Here is a 17,845-nt window from a genome sequence, read left to right on the forward strand (position 1 = left end):
TGGGAGGAAGAAGAAAACAAGGCGCATCAAAGAGATAGTCTACTACGACAGCGACGAATCCTCTTCTTCCCAAAAGGACGACGACAACGTCTACGAGAATAAGAAGACAGTTAATTCAAACTTCTCTTTTGATTGTTCTCGTATTCCTCAAAGTAACAATGCTCATTTACTATCCATTCCACTTGGTAAACCTCCTCATTTTGATGGAGAGGACTACGGATTTTGGAGTCACAAAATGTGTAGTCACTTGTTCTCTCTCCATCCTAGTATATGGGAAATAGTAGAGAGTGGAATGAAATTTCATAGCTCGGATAGTCCTTTGTTTATCAATGAACAGATTCATAAAAATGCACAAGCTACTACTGTGTTGTTAGCCTCATTGTGCAGGGACAAGTACCATAAGGTGAGTGGCTTGGACAATGCTAAGCAGATCTGGGACACCCTCAAGATCTCACATGAGGGGAACGACGTCACCATGCTCACCAAGATGGAGTTGGTGGAGGGCGAACTCGGGAGATTCACGATGATAAGAGGGGAGGAGCCAACCCAAACGTACAACAGGCTCAAAACCCTCGTCAACAAGATAAGGAGCTATGGAAGCACGCGATGGACGGACCACGACGTTGTCCGCCTAATGCTAAGGTCCTTTACCGTCCTTGATCCACATCTTGTGAACAATATTCGTGAGAATCCTAGGAACACGAAGATGACGCCCGAGGAGATCCTTGGAAAATTCGTAAGCGGGCGGATGATGATCAAGGAGGCTAGATACGTCGACGATGCATTAAATGGCCCAATCCAAGAGCCTCAAACTATTGCTCTCAAGGCAACAAGGAGCAAGGAGGCGCTACCTAGCAAGGTGGCGCAAGTTGAGGCGGCCGGACTTAATGATGAAGAGATGGCCCTCATCATCAAGCGCTTCAAAACGGCGCTAAAGGGTCGCAAGGAGCACCCCAACAAGAACAAGACGAAGGGGAAGCGCTCCTGCTTCAAATGTGGTAAGATTGGTCATTTTATTGCAAATTGTCCCGATAATGATAGTGACCAGGAAAATAAGAGTGGAAAGTGGGAAAAGAAGAAGAACTACAAGAAGGCGAAGGGCGAGGCACATCTTGGAAAGGAGTGGGATTCGGATTGCTCCTCGTCCGACTCCGACAACGAAGGACTCGCCGCCACCGCCTTCAACAAGTCATCCCTCTTCCCCAACGAGCATCACACATGCCTCATGGCAAAGGAGAAGAAGGTATGTACTCGAAACAATACTACTTATGCTTCTTCAAGCGAGGATGAGTCTAGTGATGATGATGAAATAGACTATTCATGCTTATTCAAGGGCTTAGATAGAACTAAGATTGATAAGATTAATGAATTGATTGATGCTTTGAATGATAAGAATAGATTACTAGAAAAACAAGAGGACCTTTTATATGAAGAGCATGATAAATTTGTTAGTGCACAAAATTCTCTTGCTCTAGAAGTTAAAAGGAATGAAATGCTTTCTTGTGAACTATCTACTTGTCATGAAACCATTTCTACTTTAAAAGGTGTTAATGATGATTTAAATGCTAAACTAGAAGTAGCAAATAAATCTAACTCTTGTGTATAACATGTTATGATTTGCAATAGGTGCAAAGATTTTAATGTTGATGCTTGTAGTGAACACCTAGGTTGCATTTCTAAATTAAATGATGAAGTGGCTAGTCTTAATGCCCAACTTAAAACTAGCAAGAGTGAATTTGACAAGCTAAAATTGGCAAGGGATGCCTACACGATTGGTAGACACCCCTCAATTAAGGATGGTCTTGGCTTCAAGAGGGAAGTCAAGAACTTAACAAGCCATAAGGCTTCCATCTCCGCCAAGGAGAAAGGGAAGGCCCCTATGGCTAGTAGTGCTCAAAAGAACCATGCCTTCATGTATCATGATAGGAGACATTCTAGAAATATTTATAGAAGTTATGATGCTTTTGATTCTCATGCCATGGTTGCTTCTAGCTCTTCTATTATGCATGATAGAAATTTAGCTAGGAGAAATGTTATTAATCACATGCCTAGAAGAAATGTTGTTCATGTTTCTAGGAAAATAATAACTGAACCTTCTACAATTTATCATGCTTGCAATGCTTCATTTGCGATTTGTAGAAAGGATAGGAAAGTGATTGCTAGGAAACTAGGGGCAAAATGCAAGGGAGATAAAACTTGCATTTAGGTCCCTAAGGATATTGTCACTAACCTTGTAGGACCCAACAAGAGTTGGGTACCTAAGACCCAAGCCTAAATTTGCCTTGCAGGTTTATGCATCCGGGGGATCAAGCTGGATTATCGACAGCGGATGCACAAACCACATGACGGGGGAGAAGAAGATGTTCACCTCCTACGTCAAGAATAAAGATTCCCAAGATTCAATCATATTCGGTGACGGGAATCAAGGCAAGGTTAAGGGCTTAGGCAAGATTGCAATCTCAAATGAGCACTCTATTTCTAATGTATTCTTAGTTGAGTCACTTGGATATAATTTGTTATCCGTAAGTCAATTATGTAATATGGGATATAATTGTCTATTCACAAATGTAGATGTGTCTGTCTTTAGAAGAAGTGATGGTTCATTAGCTTTTAAGGGTGTATTAGACGGCAAACTCTATTTAGTTGATTTTGCAAAAGGGGAGGCCGGTCTAGATGCATGCTTAATTGCTAAGACTAGCATGGGCTGGCTGTGGCATCGCCGCTTAACACATGTGGGGATGAAGAACCTTCACAAGCTTCTAAAGGGAGAACACGTGATAGGTCTAACTAATGTTACTTTCGAAAAAGATAGACCTTGTGTAGCTTGTCAGGCAGGGAAACAGGTGGGAAGCTCTCATCATGCCAAGAATGTGATGACAACATCAAAACCCCTGGAGTTACTTCATATGGACCTCTTCGGACCCGTCGCCTATCTAAGCATAGGAGGAAGTAAGTATGGTCTTGTTATAGTTGATGATTTTTCCCGCTTCACTTGGGTATTCTTTTTGCAGGAAAAATCTGAAACCCAAGGGACCCTCAAGCGCTTCCTAAGGAGAGCTCAAAACGAGTTTGAGCTCAAGGTGAAGAAGATAAGGAGCGACAATGGGTCCGAATTCAAGAACCTTCAAGTGGAGGAGTATCTTGAGGAGGAAGGAATCAAGCACGAGTTCTCCGCTCCCTACACACCACAGCAAAATGGTGTGGTAGAGAGGAAGAACAGGACGCTTATAGACATGGGAAGGACGATGCTTGGAGAGTTCAAGACCCCTGAGCGCTTTTGGTCGGAAGCCGTGAACACGGCTTGTCACGCCATCAACCGGGTCTACCTTCATCGCCTCCTCAAGAAGACTTCGTATGAGTTACTAACCGGTAACAAACCCAATGTTTCGTATTTCTGAGTTTTTGGGAGTAAATGCTACATTCTAGTGAAGAAAGGTAGGAATTCCAAATTTGCTCCCAAAGCGGTAGAAGGGTTTTTGTTAGGTTATGACTCAAATACAAAGGCGTATAGAGTCTTCAACAAATCATCGGGTTTGGTCAAAATCTCTAGCGACGTTGTATTTGATGAGACTAATGGCTCTCCAAGAGAGCAAGTTGTTGATCTTGATGATGTAGATGAAGAAGACATTCCAACGGCTGCAATGCATACCATGGCGATTGGAGATGTGAGGCCACTGGAACAAAAGGAGCAAGATCAACCTTCTTCCTCAACAATGGTGCATCCCCCAACTCAAGATGATGAACAGGTTAATCAAGAGGAGGCATATGATCAAGGGGGAGCACAAGATGTTCATGTGATAGAGGAAGAAGCACAACCGGCACCTCCAACTCAAGTCCGAGCGATGATTCAAAAGGATCATCCCGTCGACCAGATTTTGGGTGACATTAGCAAGGGAGTAACTACTCGGTCTCGATTAGTTAATTTTTGTGAGCATTACTCCTTTGTCTCTTCTATTGAGCCTTTCAGGGTAGAAGAGGCCTTGCTAGATCCGGACTGGGTGTTGGCCATGCAAGAGGAGCTCAACAACTTCAAGAGAAATGAAGTTTGGACACTAGTGCCTCGTCCCAAGCAAAATGTTGTGGGAACCAAGTGGGTGTTCCGCAACAAACAAGACGAGCACGAGGTGGTGACAAGGAACAAGGCATGACTTGTGGCAAAAGGTTATGCCCAAGTCGCAGGTTTGGACTTTGAGGAGACTTTTGCTCCTGTGGCTAGGCTAGAGTCCATTCGTATTTTGCTAGCATATGCCGCTCACCATTCTTTCAGGTTGTTCCAAATGGATGTGAAGAGCGCTTTCCTCAACGGGCCAATCAAGGAGGAGGTGTACGTGGAGCAACCCCCTGGCTTCGAGGATGAACGGTACCCTGACCACGTGTGTAAGCTCTCTAAGGCGCTCTATGGACTTAAGCAAGCCCCAAGAGCATGGTATGAATGCCTTAGAGACTTTTTAATTGCTAATGCTTTCAAGGTTGGGAAAGCCGATCCAACTCTTTTTACTAAGACATGTGAGGGTGATCTTTTTGTGTGCCAAATTTATGTCGATGACATAATATTTGGTTCTACTAACCAAAAGTCTTGTGAAGAGTTTAGCAGGGTGATGACTCAATTTGAGATGTCGATGATGGGCGAGTTAAGCTATTTCCTTGGGTTCCAAGTGAGGCAACTCAAGGATGGGACCTTCATCTCCCAAACAAAGTACACGCAAGACTTGATCAAGCGGTTTGGAATGAAGGACGCCAAGCCCGCAAAGACTCCAATGGGAACCGACGGACACACCGACCTCAACAAAGGAGGTAAGTCCGTTGATCAAAAGGCATACCGGTCTATGATAGGGTCTTTACTTTATTTATGTGCTAGTAGACCGGATATTATGCTCAGTGTATGCATGTGTGCTAGATTTCAATCCGATCCAAGGGATTGTCACTTAGTGGCTGTGAAGCGAATTCTTAGATATTTAGTCGTTACGCCTTGCTTCGGGATCTGGTATCCAAAGGGGTCTACCTTTGACTTGATTGGATACTCAGACTCCGATTATGCTGGATGTAAGGTCGATAGGAAGAGTACATCACGGACGTGCCAATTCTTAGGAAGGTCCCTGGTGTCGTGGAGTTCTAAGAAACAAACCTCTGTTGCCCTATCCACCGCTGAGGCCGAGTACGTTGCCGCAGGACAGTGTTGCGCGCAACTACTTTGGATGAGGCAAACCCTCAGGGACTTTGGCTACAATCTGAGCAAAGTCCCACTCCTATGTGATAATGAGAGTGCTATCCGCATGGCGGATAATCCTGTTGAACACAGCCGCACAAAGCACATTGACATCCGACATCACTTTTTGAGAGACCACCAGCAAAAGGGAGATATCGAAGTGTTTCATGTTAGCACCAAGAACCAGCTAGCCGATATCTTTACCAAGCCTCTAGATGAGAAGACCTTTTGCAGGCTGCGTAGTGAGCTAAATGTCTTAGATTCGCGGAACTTGGATTGATTCATAGCATACATGTGTATATGCCTTGATCATATTCCTTAATGCATTTTGTTGTTTATGGTGCTCAAGTTGTACAAGCACTCCCCGGACCTCACAAGTCCATTTGCAAGTGATGCACATATTTAGGGGGAGATGTGCTACAACTTGACCCTTTGAGGCTAACTGTGTACTTGAGTTTTCTTAATTTAGTCTCAAAGGAGGTTTGAAAGGGAAATGTGGACTTGGACCATGCAAGACTTCCACTGCACTCCGATGAAAGAGTAACAAATTCCAAGTTCATCTTTGTACTCTTATTGCCTATTTACTCTTCGTTGAAAATTTTGGTGAGGCAATGGGGTTAAAGGGCCAAGATTGATCCCGTTTTGGTGCTTGATGCCAAAGGGGGAGAAAGTAAGGCCAAAGCAATAAATGGATCAGCTACCACTTGAGAATTTTGAAAATAGTAGAATAGAGTTATTTGTTTGTCAAAAATCTCTTATTGTCTCTTTTGTCAAAAGTTGGCCTCTTGTGGGGAGAATGGTTGATTATGGGAAATAGGGGGAGTTTTTGAATTCTTGATAAATTTCTCTTGGAATGTCTCTCTCTATGCCTCAACAAGTGGTTTTGACTTAGAGATAGGAAATTGAGTTTGATTTGCAAAAACAAACCAAGTGGTGGCAAAGGATGATCCAAATATGCCAAATTTGAATCAAAACGAATTTGAGTTTTCATTTGCATTGATGTTGCACCTCTTTTAGTTGCTTTATATTGTGTTGGCATAAATCACCAAAAAGGGGGAGATTGAAAGGGAAATGTGCCCTTGGGCCATTTCTAAGTATTTTGGTGATTTAGTGTCCAACACAAGTGCTTAAGTGATAAACTATGTCAAATGATGGATAAGGTGCAAATCAAGTCTAAAGGTATGTTTCTAGACTTAGTACATTGTTTTGAGGACTAATGTACGTGCTGGGAACATGAGAAATCAAATTGGAAAAGAGATGGCTTTGTTCAGCCAAAGTCTGCTCAGTCTGGGTGCACCGGACTGTCCGGTGGTGCACCGGACATTGTCCGGTGGTGCACCATACAGTGTCCGATGCGCCAGGCTGACTCAGGCGAACTTGCTGCTCTCGGGACTTCAACGACGGCGTACGGCTATAAATCACCGGACTGTCCGGTGGTGCACCGGACTGTCCGGTGAGCCAACAGTCGGCCGGGCCAACGGTCGGCCGCGGAATCCGCGCGCGACGCGTGGCAAGTGCCAACTGTCGGAAGGGGCACCGGACTATCCGGTGCGCCAACGGCTCCAAAGCGCCAACGGTCGGCTTCGCCAAATAAGGAAAGAAATCCGCACCGGACAGTGTCCGGTGCGCCAGGCGACAGAAGGCAAGAATTGCCTTCCTGGAATGCACTCAACGGCTCCTAGCTGCCTTGGGGCTATAAAAGGGACCCCTAGGCGCATGGAGGAGTACACCAAGCATTCTCTAAGCATTCCTAAGCACCAAGACTTCAATTCCGCGCATTTGATTCGTTGTGATAGCAACTAGAGCTCCATTTGAGTTGTGAACTCGCCGGGTTGTGTTGTGAGCTCTTGTTGTCATTTGTGTGCGTGTTGGTACTCTGATTTCGTGTCTTGTGTGTGTTGCTCATCCCTCCCTTACCCCGTGCTTCTTTGTGGACATCAAAGTGTAAGGGCGAGAGGCTCCAAGTTGTGGAGATTCCTCGCAAACAGGATATAGTAAAGCAAAGCAAAACACCGTGGTATTCAAGTGGGTCTTTGGACCGCTTGAGAGGGGTTGATTGCAACCCTCGTCCGTTGGGACGCCACAACGTGGAGTAGGCAAGTGTTGAACTTGGCCGAACCACGGGATAAAACCATTGTGTCTATCTGTGATTGATCTTCGTGTGGTTATCGTGTCTTGCAAAGACTCTTATCTAGCCACTTGGCTTTATTGTGCTAACTCCTAACCAAGTTTTGTGGCATTAAAGTTTAAGTTTTACAGGATCACCTATTCACCCCCCTCTAGGTGCTCTCAGCAGCGACGTGGGGTGGGGGGAGGACGTGTGACTTGAGGGAGGCGCTGGGACTGGGAGGATAAGTGATGCATGGAGAAAACAGAAATCATGATTATAGTATCCAAAACTCTGATTTTACCAGTACTAACCAAACACCTTTTTACTTTCAATACCACAGTATCATAAAAAACCATAGTATTGCTTCAAATTTGCAAATATACTGAGCTTTCAAATAGGCCCTTAATGTTTACAAAATTATTCTTTGGCTTCCCTTGGCATCTGGACATTCTCTTGTTCTTCTTAAAAGGAGTGCAAGATTTGGTATTATTTTGTTTTAGCTTTTACTTGGACTTCTTTTTGTGATAGTTTTGATAATTTCTGAGCACCATATAGGCACTATAAGCCCTCTCAACAACTTTCTTGCCGCATACATCTTTCACAATAACTATTTAAAGAGCTAATAAGGTTGGTGTAAGTGCAATCAAGCCCTAATTGTGGGTTTTGGTGATAATTACCATACAATTAGAGGACTAATCTGTTTACCAATCATTGTGATAGGAAAAGCACCAAAATAGGAGAATGCTCATGACAAAGGAGGGACACCAAAAGCTTATAAAATATGTTGTATGTTTTATATAGTTCATAGTGTAGAGATATCGTACAATTAAGAATCAGTGGGTTTGTCACTAATTCATGGTTCTCCAATGCTCAAACACCACATATCACCTCTACCCAAGCCCAAAAAGCTAGTGCCAAAGTTTCATACCTTTTGACCTTTCTGGCCTATGCAGCACTACCGAAATTTAAATACCTATTGGGAGTGAAGTCTTGACTTGTTTATTCCTTGTGTCTCCAATAATCACCTGTCGTGTATCCTGACACAGGGATATGGCAGAAAGGCTACTGAAAGGATCACGATGCCCAAGAGGGGGGTGAATTGGGCTTTTCTAAAAATCAACACTAATTAAAACCTAAGCAAGAGCTAAACAAGAGCCCAACTTCACCCCAACAACTAGCACTAAGAATATAATACTAGAAATGTAACAAAGCTAAGATAATACTTCAAATACTTGCTAAACAAATACACAATGTAAAGTGCTTGAATTAAGTGCGGAATGTAAAGCAAAGTTTAGAAGACTCCTCCAACTTTTCCCGAGGTATCGAAGAGTCGGCACTCTCCACTAGTCCTCGTTGGAGCACCCGCGCAAGGGTATCGCTCCCCCTTGGTCCTCGCAAGAACCAAGTGCTCACTACGAGATGATCCTTTGCCACTCCAGCGCGGTGGATCCCTCGAGACCGCTTACAAACTTGAGTCGGGTCACCAACAAGATCTTCACGGTGATCACCGAGCTCCCAACGCCACCAAGCCGTCTAGGTGATGCCGATCACCAAGAGTAACAAGCCGTAGACTTTCGCTTGACCAAGAGAAGCCTAATGCAAGTGGTGTGTGCTCTAGGTGGCTCTCACTAGCGCTAATGAGGAACAAGCGCGGATTATGATTCTCTAATCTCCTCACTAGGCTTTTGGTGCTTGCAATGCTCTACCAATGTGCTGGAATAAATGTGGAGTGCAAGACATTGAATATGGTGGGTGGAGGGGGTATAAATAGCCCTCACCCACCAACTAGCCGTTACAGGCAATTTACTGCGCGATGGCGCACCGGACAGTCCGGTGCGCCACCGGTGCGCCAACGGTGCGCCACCGGTGCGCCACCGGTCACTTCCAACGGCTAGTTCTGACAGAGAGCCGTTGGACTCATGGCGCACCGGACAGTGAACAGTCCACTGTCCGGTGCACACCGGACAGTCCGGTGCGGTGTCCGGTGTGCCACTAAAATTCATCTCTGAAGGCTGCGCTCTCGGGTTTCTGCGACGGGGAAAACTCTGCTGTGGACCAGCCTGGGCCCACCTGGCAGAGGGTGCACCGGACAGTCCGGTGCACACCGGACAGTCCGGTGCCCCTAAGCCAGAAACACTAAGTCTTGTTTTTCAGCTGATTTTCAAATCGGTTTTCGCTCTAACTTGTGTGTGAGTTCTAGAGTGACACCTAGCACTGTATATGAGTGTGATTGTGCACCAACACTACACTAGAACTCTCTTGGTCAAACTACTCATCGACAACCCCTCTTTATAGTACGGCTAAAAGAGAATAAAAGACCTAACTAAAACGCGAGTGTCCACATCTCCTTGACACTCGGACTCCGTAGACCTTCACCTTTTGTTCCGTCGTTTTAGCCGTCGCTTCGAGTTCTTATTTCCGGGATTGTTTTCACCGTTGTAGTACTTCTACCTATCATGCGACCTAACTTACCATTTGTCTCTGCAAAACACACGTTAGTCACATATAATATTACGTTGTCATTAATCACTAAAACCAACCAGGGGCCTAGATGCTTTCAGCTACATATACTTCCTTGTCTCTTTTAAAAGCCTCTCTCTCACTTACTTCATCCTCGCTCAACTCTCCCAGTCAAACCGAGAAGAACACCTAGAACAACAAAAATATAATATGCATATGCACTAATATAATACAATGTCATCACATATTTTCTACTGGAATAAAAGCCTAGGACTATTTTCCAAATCTCCCGAGCTAATTAGTACTTAGCTAATAAATTGTTAGCTAGTTTTAACTGGGTTAAAGGAGCTAACATCAATGACTATTTGAGATATAGTTAACAATTTGGGGTTAACCATCTCTCAGCCAAATTATGTGTTACCGGGCGACGACGGCACGTGCCAGCATGGATAACTATCAGATCGGAACGCTTACCGAACCTGAAGTCCGGGACCCACCTGACAGCGGGACATTAAGCCAATATGAGGACAGGTAATTCGGTACGCACCCCTAGATAGCGTCACCCACATTGTTCGTCGTCCCCAAACAAATAAATTTGGGGAAAAAACTCCAATTGCGGCGGGTGGGGAAAAAAAGAGAGAAAGAAATTTTTTTCTCCGTTTTTTGACCCCAATTCTGACTGACTCGCCGCCGGCGGCTCGATCACGCCGGAACCCTAGTCGAGGTGAGTCCCCCGCCGTCTCCTCCCAATCTACTTCGTTTCCTCCCCAATTCGAGCTGCTCCACGCGGTTTCCCCACACCGAATTCGCTAGAGCTCGCCGGGATTCGCGGCCTGCTCGCTCCCGATCGGGGAGTCCGTGTCCGGGCTTGCTCGAAGCTCGATTTTGTCAATAGCGTTGCTGAATTTAGCCGTGGAGCGACCTCCCGAGTTCGCGTGCTCCGAGGTGATTCTCTCTGCTGAATTGCTGCTTCTGGATCTGATCGTGCAGGCTGGGGTAGTTTCGGCCGTGCTCGGGAGCTCGTTTACGCGGCGAGCTCGACCGCCGCGGGTCTCCGGAGCCGGTGGACGGCATCATCGTCTAGGGTTTGCTCTTAATCATCTAGGGTTTGCTCTTACCGGAGCTGCTCGGCCGCATCGTCCGCGGGCCTACATTTTGTGCTGCCGCCGAGATGCCGCCGCCGTCTAAGAAGTTGGCTCGCGTCGACACGCTCCAGCTCAAGGATCAGATCGTCAAGCGGCTGGGGCCCCTGCGCGCTGAGCTCTACTTCCGCAGCCTCAAGAAGTTCCTCGGCTGTCAGCTCGGCAAGGATGAGTTTGAGAAGATCTGTGTTACTACATTGGGGAAGGAGAACATCAAGCTCCACAATTTCCTCCTCCGGTCCATCCTCAGCAATGCTTGTCTATCGGATGGGCCTCCGCCAAGCATGCAGGCGGCCACTGGAAACTCGCAGACTAGCACGGTGTCCAATGGGACATTCAGCAATGGCTTATTGCCGGTGAGGAGGGTGAGGCCCCGGACTAAGAGGTTCAGTGATAAGCCGAGCCCGATTGGGAAGTCTCCTCTTGGTCATCCGAGTGCTGGGGGGGAGTTTGTGTCAGCTGGTTGCAAGGTTTTGCAGGAGGTAATCTCTGTGGAGGATGGCGAGGAGGTCAACCAGGCCCGTGGTAGCCCAGTCTGTGTGCAGAGCCGAAGCCCGATAAGGCCCCCAGTGGGGGTTCCAAAGGTTCAGAATTCTGAGCCTTTGATATCTTGCGCTTTAGATGTGTGCTGCAATTATGGTGAACTGCCAGATTCTCAGACGCTGTCCAAGCTACTTGATGATAAGTTGAAGGCTCAAGGTCTCAGTGTATCCAAAGAGTTTGCTGATGTGTTGAACGCTGGGTTGAATGCATACATGACTCGGATGCTGAAGCCCTGTCTAGGTATTGCGAAGGCAAGGGGAATCAACAGGACGATGCACCAAGCAAATAGCCGCACCACTGCTTCAGTAAATAGTGGGCAGAACAATGGCTTTCCTTTGGAATCAAGCCATTGTTATCAAGCTTCCCTGCCTGATCTCTCGACAGCAGTGCTATCAGATGCTCAGTTAGTGGGGTCCGTGGTGATTCATGAGAAGATTTCTTCCTATCTCCACAACTGATAGAGAGCAGTTAGTTTCCTCCACATTTTTGGCAAACCCTATGGTGGAGTTGGTCAAGTTTAGGCAGTATGTTGTAGGGCCTTCTATCCTGCTGTAGAAACTACAGCTACAGGTAGTTAGGTTGAGGTATAGTGAAGTTTTACTATAGGACTGGGTAGTGTACCCATGGCTGGTGAGGGTGATACTTCTTAGGATGCAGTACATGATAGTGAGTTCCATTTAGCTGTGATTATTCGCAAAGGAAATAATTATAACAAAAGATTCTGGAATGTGTCGTGCCTTTTTTTTCGAGCGTTTTGCAGATATTTGCCATTATGAAAAATGTGTTTTCTAAAACTGTCATTATAATTCGTGCGGTGATTCCCATTATTTGATAAAAAAATTGGCGCATCCATTATATACGTTGGCCCCTACCAGATGCCCTTGTTGACTTCCTTTTACATACTGCTTGTCTCCAAGCACCAAGCTCAAGCAGCCACCAGCGGCAAGCTCAAGCAGCCATGGACATGGGCCGGCTCCACTCCCTGCAGTAAGCAGCGGCAGCCATGGACATGGGCCAGCTCCAGCACGCGACCTCCTCGTCCTCCGGCAGCGGCAGCCATGGACGCGGCACCCGGTGTTCTGTGGTGTGCGGCGTCCTTCTCCCTGCTGACTTCTTTGCCGCCGTCATTCCTGTTCTTGTTGTCCAGCAAATCCTCCGCACATTCCCTCGACTTTACTGCCTACTTTCCATGTGGCTGACATGTCCAATGTGGTGACCTGGACTTCGTTGCTAGGGAATAGGGATAAAACATGCCATACGAATGTACAATATGGCACGGGTTAATTTTTTTGATCAAATAATGGCAACTACCGGATATCATGAACTATAATGACATTTTTAGAATACACAATTTTCATAATGGCATATATATGAAAACCCCTTTTTTTCAACGCCTTATGCACCAATGTTACCATGTTGTGCCTGTACAGAGAATCAGGTACTGTGTTTAGAATATTTTGCTGTTGGATATCTTGGGTTTGTTGCCTCTTGTCTGCTGTGATCTAGTTTGTCTGGCCAGGTTATTGGTTTGTTTATTTTAATGTGCATAGGCATCCATCTATTTGGCTATTACTGTTGATCATTTATTAATTAGTGTTGCTTAAGGGTGCCATATAAATTCTTGTTTCTTTTTTTCTCTCTTCCTGTCATTATCTGGTATAGGTCCAGCTTGACTCGGAGCCAACATATAGCTACGAAACTGTACGGACAATTCGTTTCTCTGCATCTTAGTATTCTTCCATAGTGATTTGTTTCTACATGGTGTCTTCTGTGCTGTTCTACTATCCTGAATATGTACGTGCACTCCGATGCAGGCGTCGGGGTTTTATCTGCATTGTGGTATGATTCATTTGCTACAAGAGCGTTCCATGTTGTACCCACTCCAGTCTGTCTTTTGTCTTCCCTGTATATATTATAGAGAGAAAAAAAGACTGTTACAGATTTATACAGAGGACCCAAGATGCAGAAAGCTGAAGATATGATTCGGCAAGTCCACGGTGTCAGGCATTCAGGCCTTCGTAGAGGATTCTGGTGAGCATGAAGCCGTCGGTCCCTTCTTAGATGGCAACGGGCCTCGATTCCCAATTCACCATGGGAAATTCTTTCATTAGAGACAGTGAAGTTTCGTTTCCCACGAGGATATAAATGTGTAAACGAGGACGGAAATCATTTTCTATCTCTGTTCTCTACGGAGACACGTTAAACATGTACGTGGTGGTGTTTTCGTGTAATAGTTAACGATAAAAATAAATAATTATCATGTCAATAGACCACACTCATTGTATAATTGTGATTCATTTTAATATATACATAATGATATTTTTACATCCGATAATGTGTATAATTGACAATGTTTTGTATTAATAATGAAAGACGTACGTTCTAATTATAATTTAAGGGGAGCCATAAATCTTTGTTGGGGATTTATCTCTGCCGCGGGAAACCGGAATGTGGAAGAAATATCCCCCCAATTGTTGTGTGGATTCCGGCGAGTATTTTTTTTTTGTCGTGAAGACAACAGGATGAAGAGATTCCCGAACAGAATAACGTTTATTTGTGACTTGAAATTCTATAGTGCTTGTTCTATTGCACCACCGGGTCATCTGGCCAACACAGATTACTCTCAGTTTCAATGTTCAAAATAGAGAATAGTAGGAAGCAAAAGGAAGGGAACAAGAGGCCTAGAGGATGTGCACACTTTTGGGCTACAAAGGTTAGTGTGAGGTCATCACGAAGCTCGTCTTTTCAGACCCCTCCCTGCCATGCCACCTCTTTTTTTTCCCCTGCGCCTGCTTCCCTTGGCTTTCCCACTGGTGTTTCTTCTTTTTCTCAGGTGGCGAGCGTGCGTGCCGGGCAAAACTGTCGGCTCCCAGTCCCAGCGACCCAGCCCCAGCTCCAGCACCCCAACAGTCACCTGAAATCCTCTGCAGGGCCAGCTCAGGGATGACTTGTAACCGATCCTGATTTCCGGTTCATGCTTTTAGTAACCATTGTAAGGAGAAAGATTAGACCTTTTAATCATGTGGGCCAAACAATCCAGGCATTATCAAGGAAAACGTAGTAACTAGTAAGGATGAATACTTCCTTTGTGGCAGTCAATGTTTGCACGTTAAGCAGAGTATACTAATCCTAGCCGCAGTACTGGTTTTGTGTCAACTCCTGAGAGGTGTTTACATGGCCGTGCAATTGGAGTAGGAGTAGTAGTCTCACACGCGGCACAGGCCTCGAGGAGACCGGGATGATGACGAGGTCCGCGGCTTCGAGGAGCTCGTGCGGCGGAGGGGCGACAGAACGGAGGCTGCAGCCTGCATTCTCTTCGCGGCGACCGATGTGCGGTGCATATGCTTTCCTCCCCTCTCTGAAAAGTTGACCACTGAATTGTAGGCAGGCAGAGGCAGCCAGCGTGCGGCATGCCATGCTGACACACACACTACTACTACTACTACATGCTTTATCATTGTCTGATTACTACCGCAGTCTGTCTGGCTGGCCAATTGCTTTCGCAGAGGAAACCAAACCATCGATGAGGCAGCCGCCGGCCTGCTGGAGTGATTGGACGAAAGTTGCCTTTGACCTTTTACAAGTGTGTGCCTAGCCTACAAAGCTTCTGCTGTTTTTTTTTCTTCCCCCAGCAGCAGCCTCACACACACCTCTTGGAGTCTTGGGTCTCGTCTGGCCATGATGATGAATGCTTTTCTTCGTCTTCTTCTTTTTTTGCATTTTTGAGCTGCTACTTCGTATTAGCAACTGTTAATTGTAATGGAGTAGAGGTAACAGTATTCTTTTGCAGCTCCTTTTTTGTTAGTGACTATGTGGGGATTACTTACAAGTCTCTCTATCTCTCTCTCTTGCCTGGCACATTGTACGGCTGCTCCTCCCTCCGCCGGCAAGGCGTGCATCACCGCTGTCTTGTCCTTCCCCCCCGGACCATCCATCCACCCACCCATCCTCTCTCTTGCTTAGCCTTTCCAGTTACTTCACCACCGCTGAACTCTGGCCAGAGAACGCCGGCCACCGGCTAATTAATCACCGTTGCAGCTAACTAAGCATGCATAAAACCTTCTGCTGCTAACATATTCTCGACAACTAATCTGCTGCAACAACACGTCAACACACCATGCAGTCAGCAAACTAGCCGGGAGTGACTTTTGACTGGGCAATTTGTCTGATGAAGCCACTGATTGGCGCATGCATCTGCATTGCAATATAATATCAAACCAGAGCCTCTCAGCAGTTGAGCAGACATGCACGCGCTGACGCGCTTCATGTTTCCCGCCAAAGGGGGTCTGTGCATCCATCCATCCATCGAGCCAACCAGCCTTTTGCTGTGATGCAGAGGTAGCACAGAATGAGAGAATCTTCTCATTATATTATATTGCTCATCCACATACATATAATAATGGTCAGCTCCTTCCGATCCATTTTGCTTGTTTTCAGTGATAAGCTACGTAGCTGTCAGCTCCTCCATCTCACTGCGCACAGGACGTATTAAACAAACTGCACAGAGCAATGATCACATCTACACAAAAAAAGTGTGTGTGTGTATGTGTGTGTCCGCTGTTTGGAATGCACTTCTCATCTGGTCTCGCGCCCTCGCCTCCGCCCCTCCTCCTGCAGCTCTGCAGGCCTCTGTCTTGTCTGCTCTGGGAGGGGCACTGCATGCATGCTTAGCAAGAGAGCGAGGGACACTGACAGTGTGCCATTAGCCAGGTTGCATGCAGCTGGGCGGGAAGCCATGCAAACTCTCTCTCTCTCCCGTGTCTAAGTGTCTAACGAACGGAAAGGCACCCCCAGCCGGCATCGGCGTTGGAGCCTTGCCTTGGAGGAGGTTGTTTATAAATCAGCTCCCCCTGCCACAACAAGGTTTCAGAACCACCACAAAACCTGCTCTCCTTTTTTTTCAACAGCCTCGTGTGTTTTGTTCCAGCCAATATTAAGAGGATGATGACGGACAGGCAGCGCGTGAGGCAATGCGACATTGAGGTCATGAAGATGGCCATGCTCAAGCACGAAGAAACCTTCAGGCAGCAGGTAATAATGAAGCACCAACGCAAGATTGCTACTTCTTTCTTTCTTTCTTTCTTTCTTTCTTTCTTTCTTTCTTTCTTTCTTTCATCCTGGAAATCAAGTGTCGATCGTATGAGCCTCTCGCCACTGTACTGGTCGATTATGCATAATCCCCTGCTCTGCTTGCTATACGGCAATCGTCCTCTCAGGTCCACGAGCTACACCGCCTGTACCGTATACAGAGGGAGCTGATGATGACGACGAGTGACGACCTGACCGGAGCCAAGCCGGTGACCACCCCCCGCCGGCGCAGCAAGCAGCCGCGGCGGGCGCTGCCGCTGGGCCTGCAGCTCCCGGCCGACGAGTACATAGCCAGCGCCGACGAGGACGAGGACGCCGCCGCCGGCACGGAGCTGGAGCTGACGCTCGCCGTCGGCGGGCGCTGCTCACCCGCCGGCCGTCGCAAGAGCGACAGGAGGAGGAGGAGGCAAGCAGCAGAGCCTCGCGACGACGCCGGCGCCGTCTCCTCCCCCTTCGGGCCCGACTGCTCCGGCGCGAGCGTCCTATCGTCGCCTTCGTCGGCCGAGTACTGCTCCGATGACGGGCCTGCGGCAGCATTCCACGTTCCGCCGCCGCCGTGCCAGAGGGCCGTGGCGTTTGACCTTGAAGAAAGCATGATGATGCGGCAGCACGCGCCGTGGCTGCTGCAGTGCCGGCAGTACCTCACCCTGAGGATGACATGAAACCCTGCAGGCTGCTGCAGCAAGCTGCAGCTCGCCGTCCATGTCCATCGATCAATCAATCACATTGTACCTGGTTTGCGTTGTGTTGTAGAAGCAGTAGCCACTAGTTTTTTGTTTTGTTTGTTTTTGCTATGTCCTAGGTGGCGCTTGTGTCCTAATAATCCTGATCCAAAGATGCTAATTGATCATGACTAATGAGTGCATCCTGATTGATTAATAATGTTCAAACTAGTGCTGATTCAGGAGTAATAATATTGCCACTATTCATTCAAAATTCTTGGCATTCTTTAGACTATCTCTAACAACTTACTTATTTACATCTTTTATTTCAAACTATATTGTTTCAAGCAGCTTAGGTAGTGTTTGGTTACTAGGTGTTAAAGATAGAAGTAAATCATCTATACATAGAATGCTTGCATGCATTCTTTCCTTAGTTCGCCTGCGTCCCTGTAATTTCGTCCCTGTAATTTGGCTTGCCAATTCTGCATGCATGTAATCTGTATATATATAAGAGAATGACAGCAGTCTGTGCGGTAGCACATTACGTCTAATCAACATGGTAACAGAGCCAAGGTTCTAATCTCCACCATACCTTCTTCTCCCACAAATTCCTCCACCACCTCCTCCTCCTCCT

General features: G+C 46.6%; 2 protein-coding genes across 3 annotated transcripts; both read left to right on the plus strand.

The window, feature by feature from the left end:
- The first annotated feature begins 10,248 nt into the window (after positions 1 to 10,248).
- Positions 10,249 to 13,780, plus strand: LOC103650260 (transcriptional regulator of RNA polII SAGA subunit). 2 transcript variants are annotated; one of them, XR_002268058.2, is made up of 3 exons: positions 10,249 to 10,500; positions 10,767 to 13,162; positions 13,276 to 13,748. XR_002268058.2 is itself a non-coding variant. In XM_008675860.3 (2 exons), the coding sequence occupies exon 2, from the start codon at positions 10,948 to 10,950 to the stop codon at positions 11,917 to 11,919; it is 972 nt and encodes a 323-aa protein (XP_008674082.1). In that variant the 5' UTR covers positions 10,249 to 10,500; positions 10,767 to 10,947; the 3' UTR covers positions 11,920 to 13,780. The 2 variants fall into 2 exon arrangements, 1 of the variants encoding a protein (XP_008674082.1); XM_008675860.3 differs by having other exon boundaries at positions 10,767 to 13,780.
- Positions 13,781 to 16,339: 2,559 nt separating this feature from the next.
- Positions 16,340 to 17,760, plus strand: LOC100276115 (uncharacterized). The gene is made up of 2 exons (NM_001139047.2): positions 16,340 to 16,492; positions 16,678 to 17,760. The coding sequence occupies exons 1-2, from the start codon at positions 16,403 to 16,405 to the stop codon at positions 17,209 to 17,211; spliced, it is 624 nt and encodes a 207-aa protein (NP_001132519.2). The 5' UTR covers positions 16,340 to 16,402; the 3' UTR covers positions 17,212 to 17,760.
- Positions 17,761 to 17,845: the final 85 nt, after the last annotated feature.

Source organism: Zea mays, chromosome 3, assembly GCF_902167145.1.
Source record: "Zea mays cultivar B73 chromosome 3, Zm-B73-REFERENCE-NAM-5.0, whole genome shotgun sequence".
NCBI lineage: Eukaryota > Viridiplantae > Streptophyta > Magnoliopsida > Poales > Poaceae > Zea > Zea mays.

What these genes read in the sequence shown, in the direction of transcription:
- LOC103650260 (XM_008675860.3), top strand. Translation starts at nt 10,948, where the DNA reads ATGCCGCCGCCGTCTAAGAAGTTGGCTCGCGTCGACACGCTCCAGCTC.
- LOC100276115 (NM_001139047.2), top strand. Translation starts at nt 16,403, where the DNA reads ATGATGACGGACAGGCAGCGCGTGAGGCAATGCGACATTGAGGTCATG. An exon ending in AAGAAACCTTCAGGCAGCAG is followed by an intron (nt 16,493 to 16,677) that starts GTAATAATGAAG and finishes TCGTCCTCTCAG; the next exon opens with GTCCACGAGCTACACCGCCT.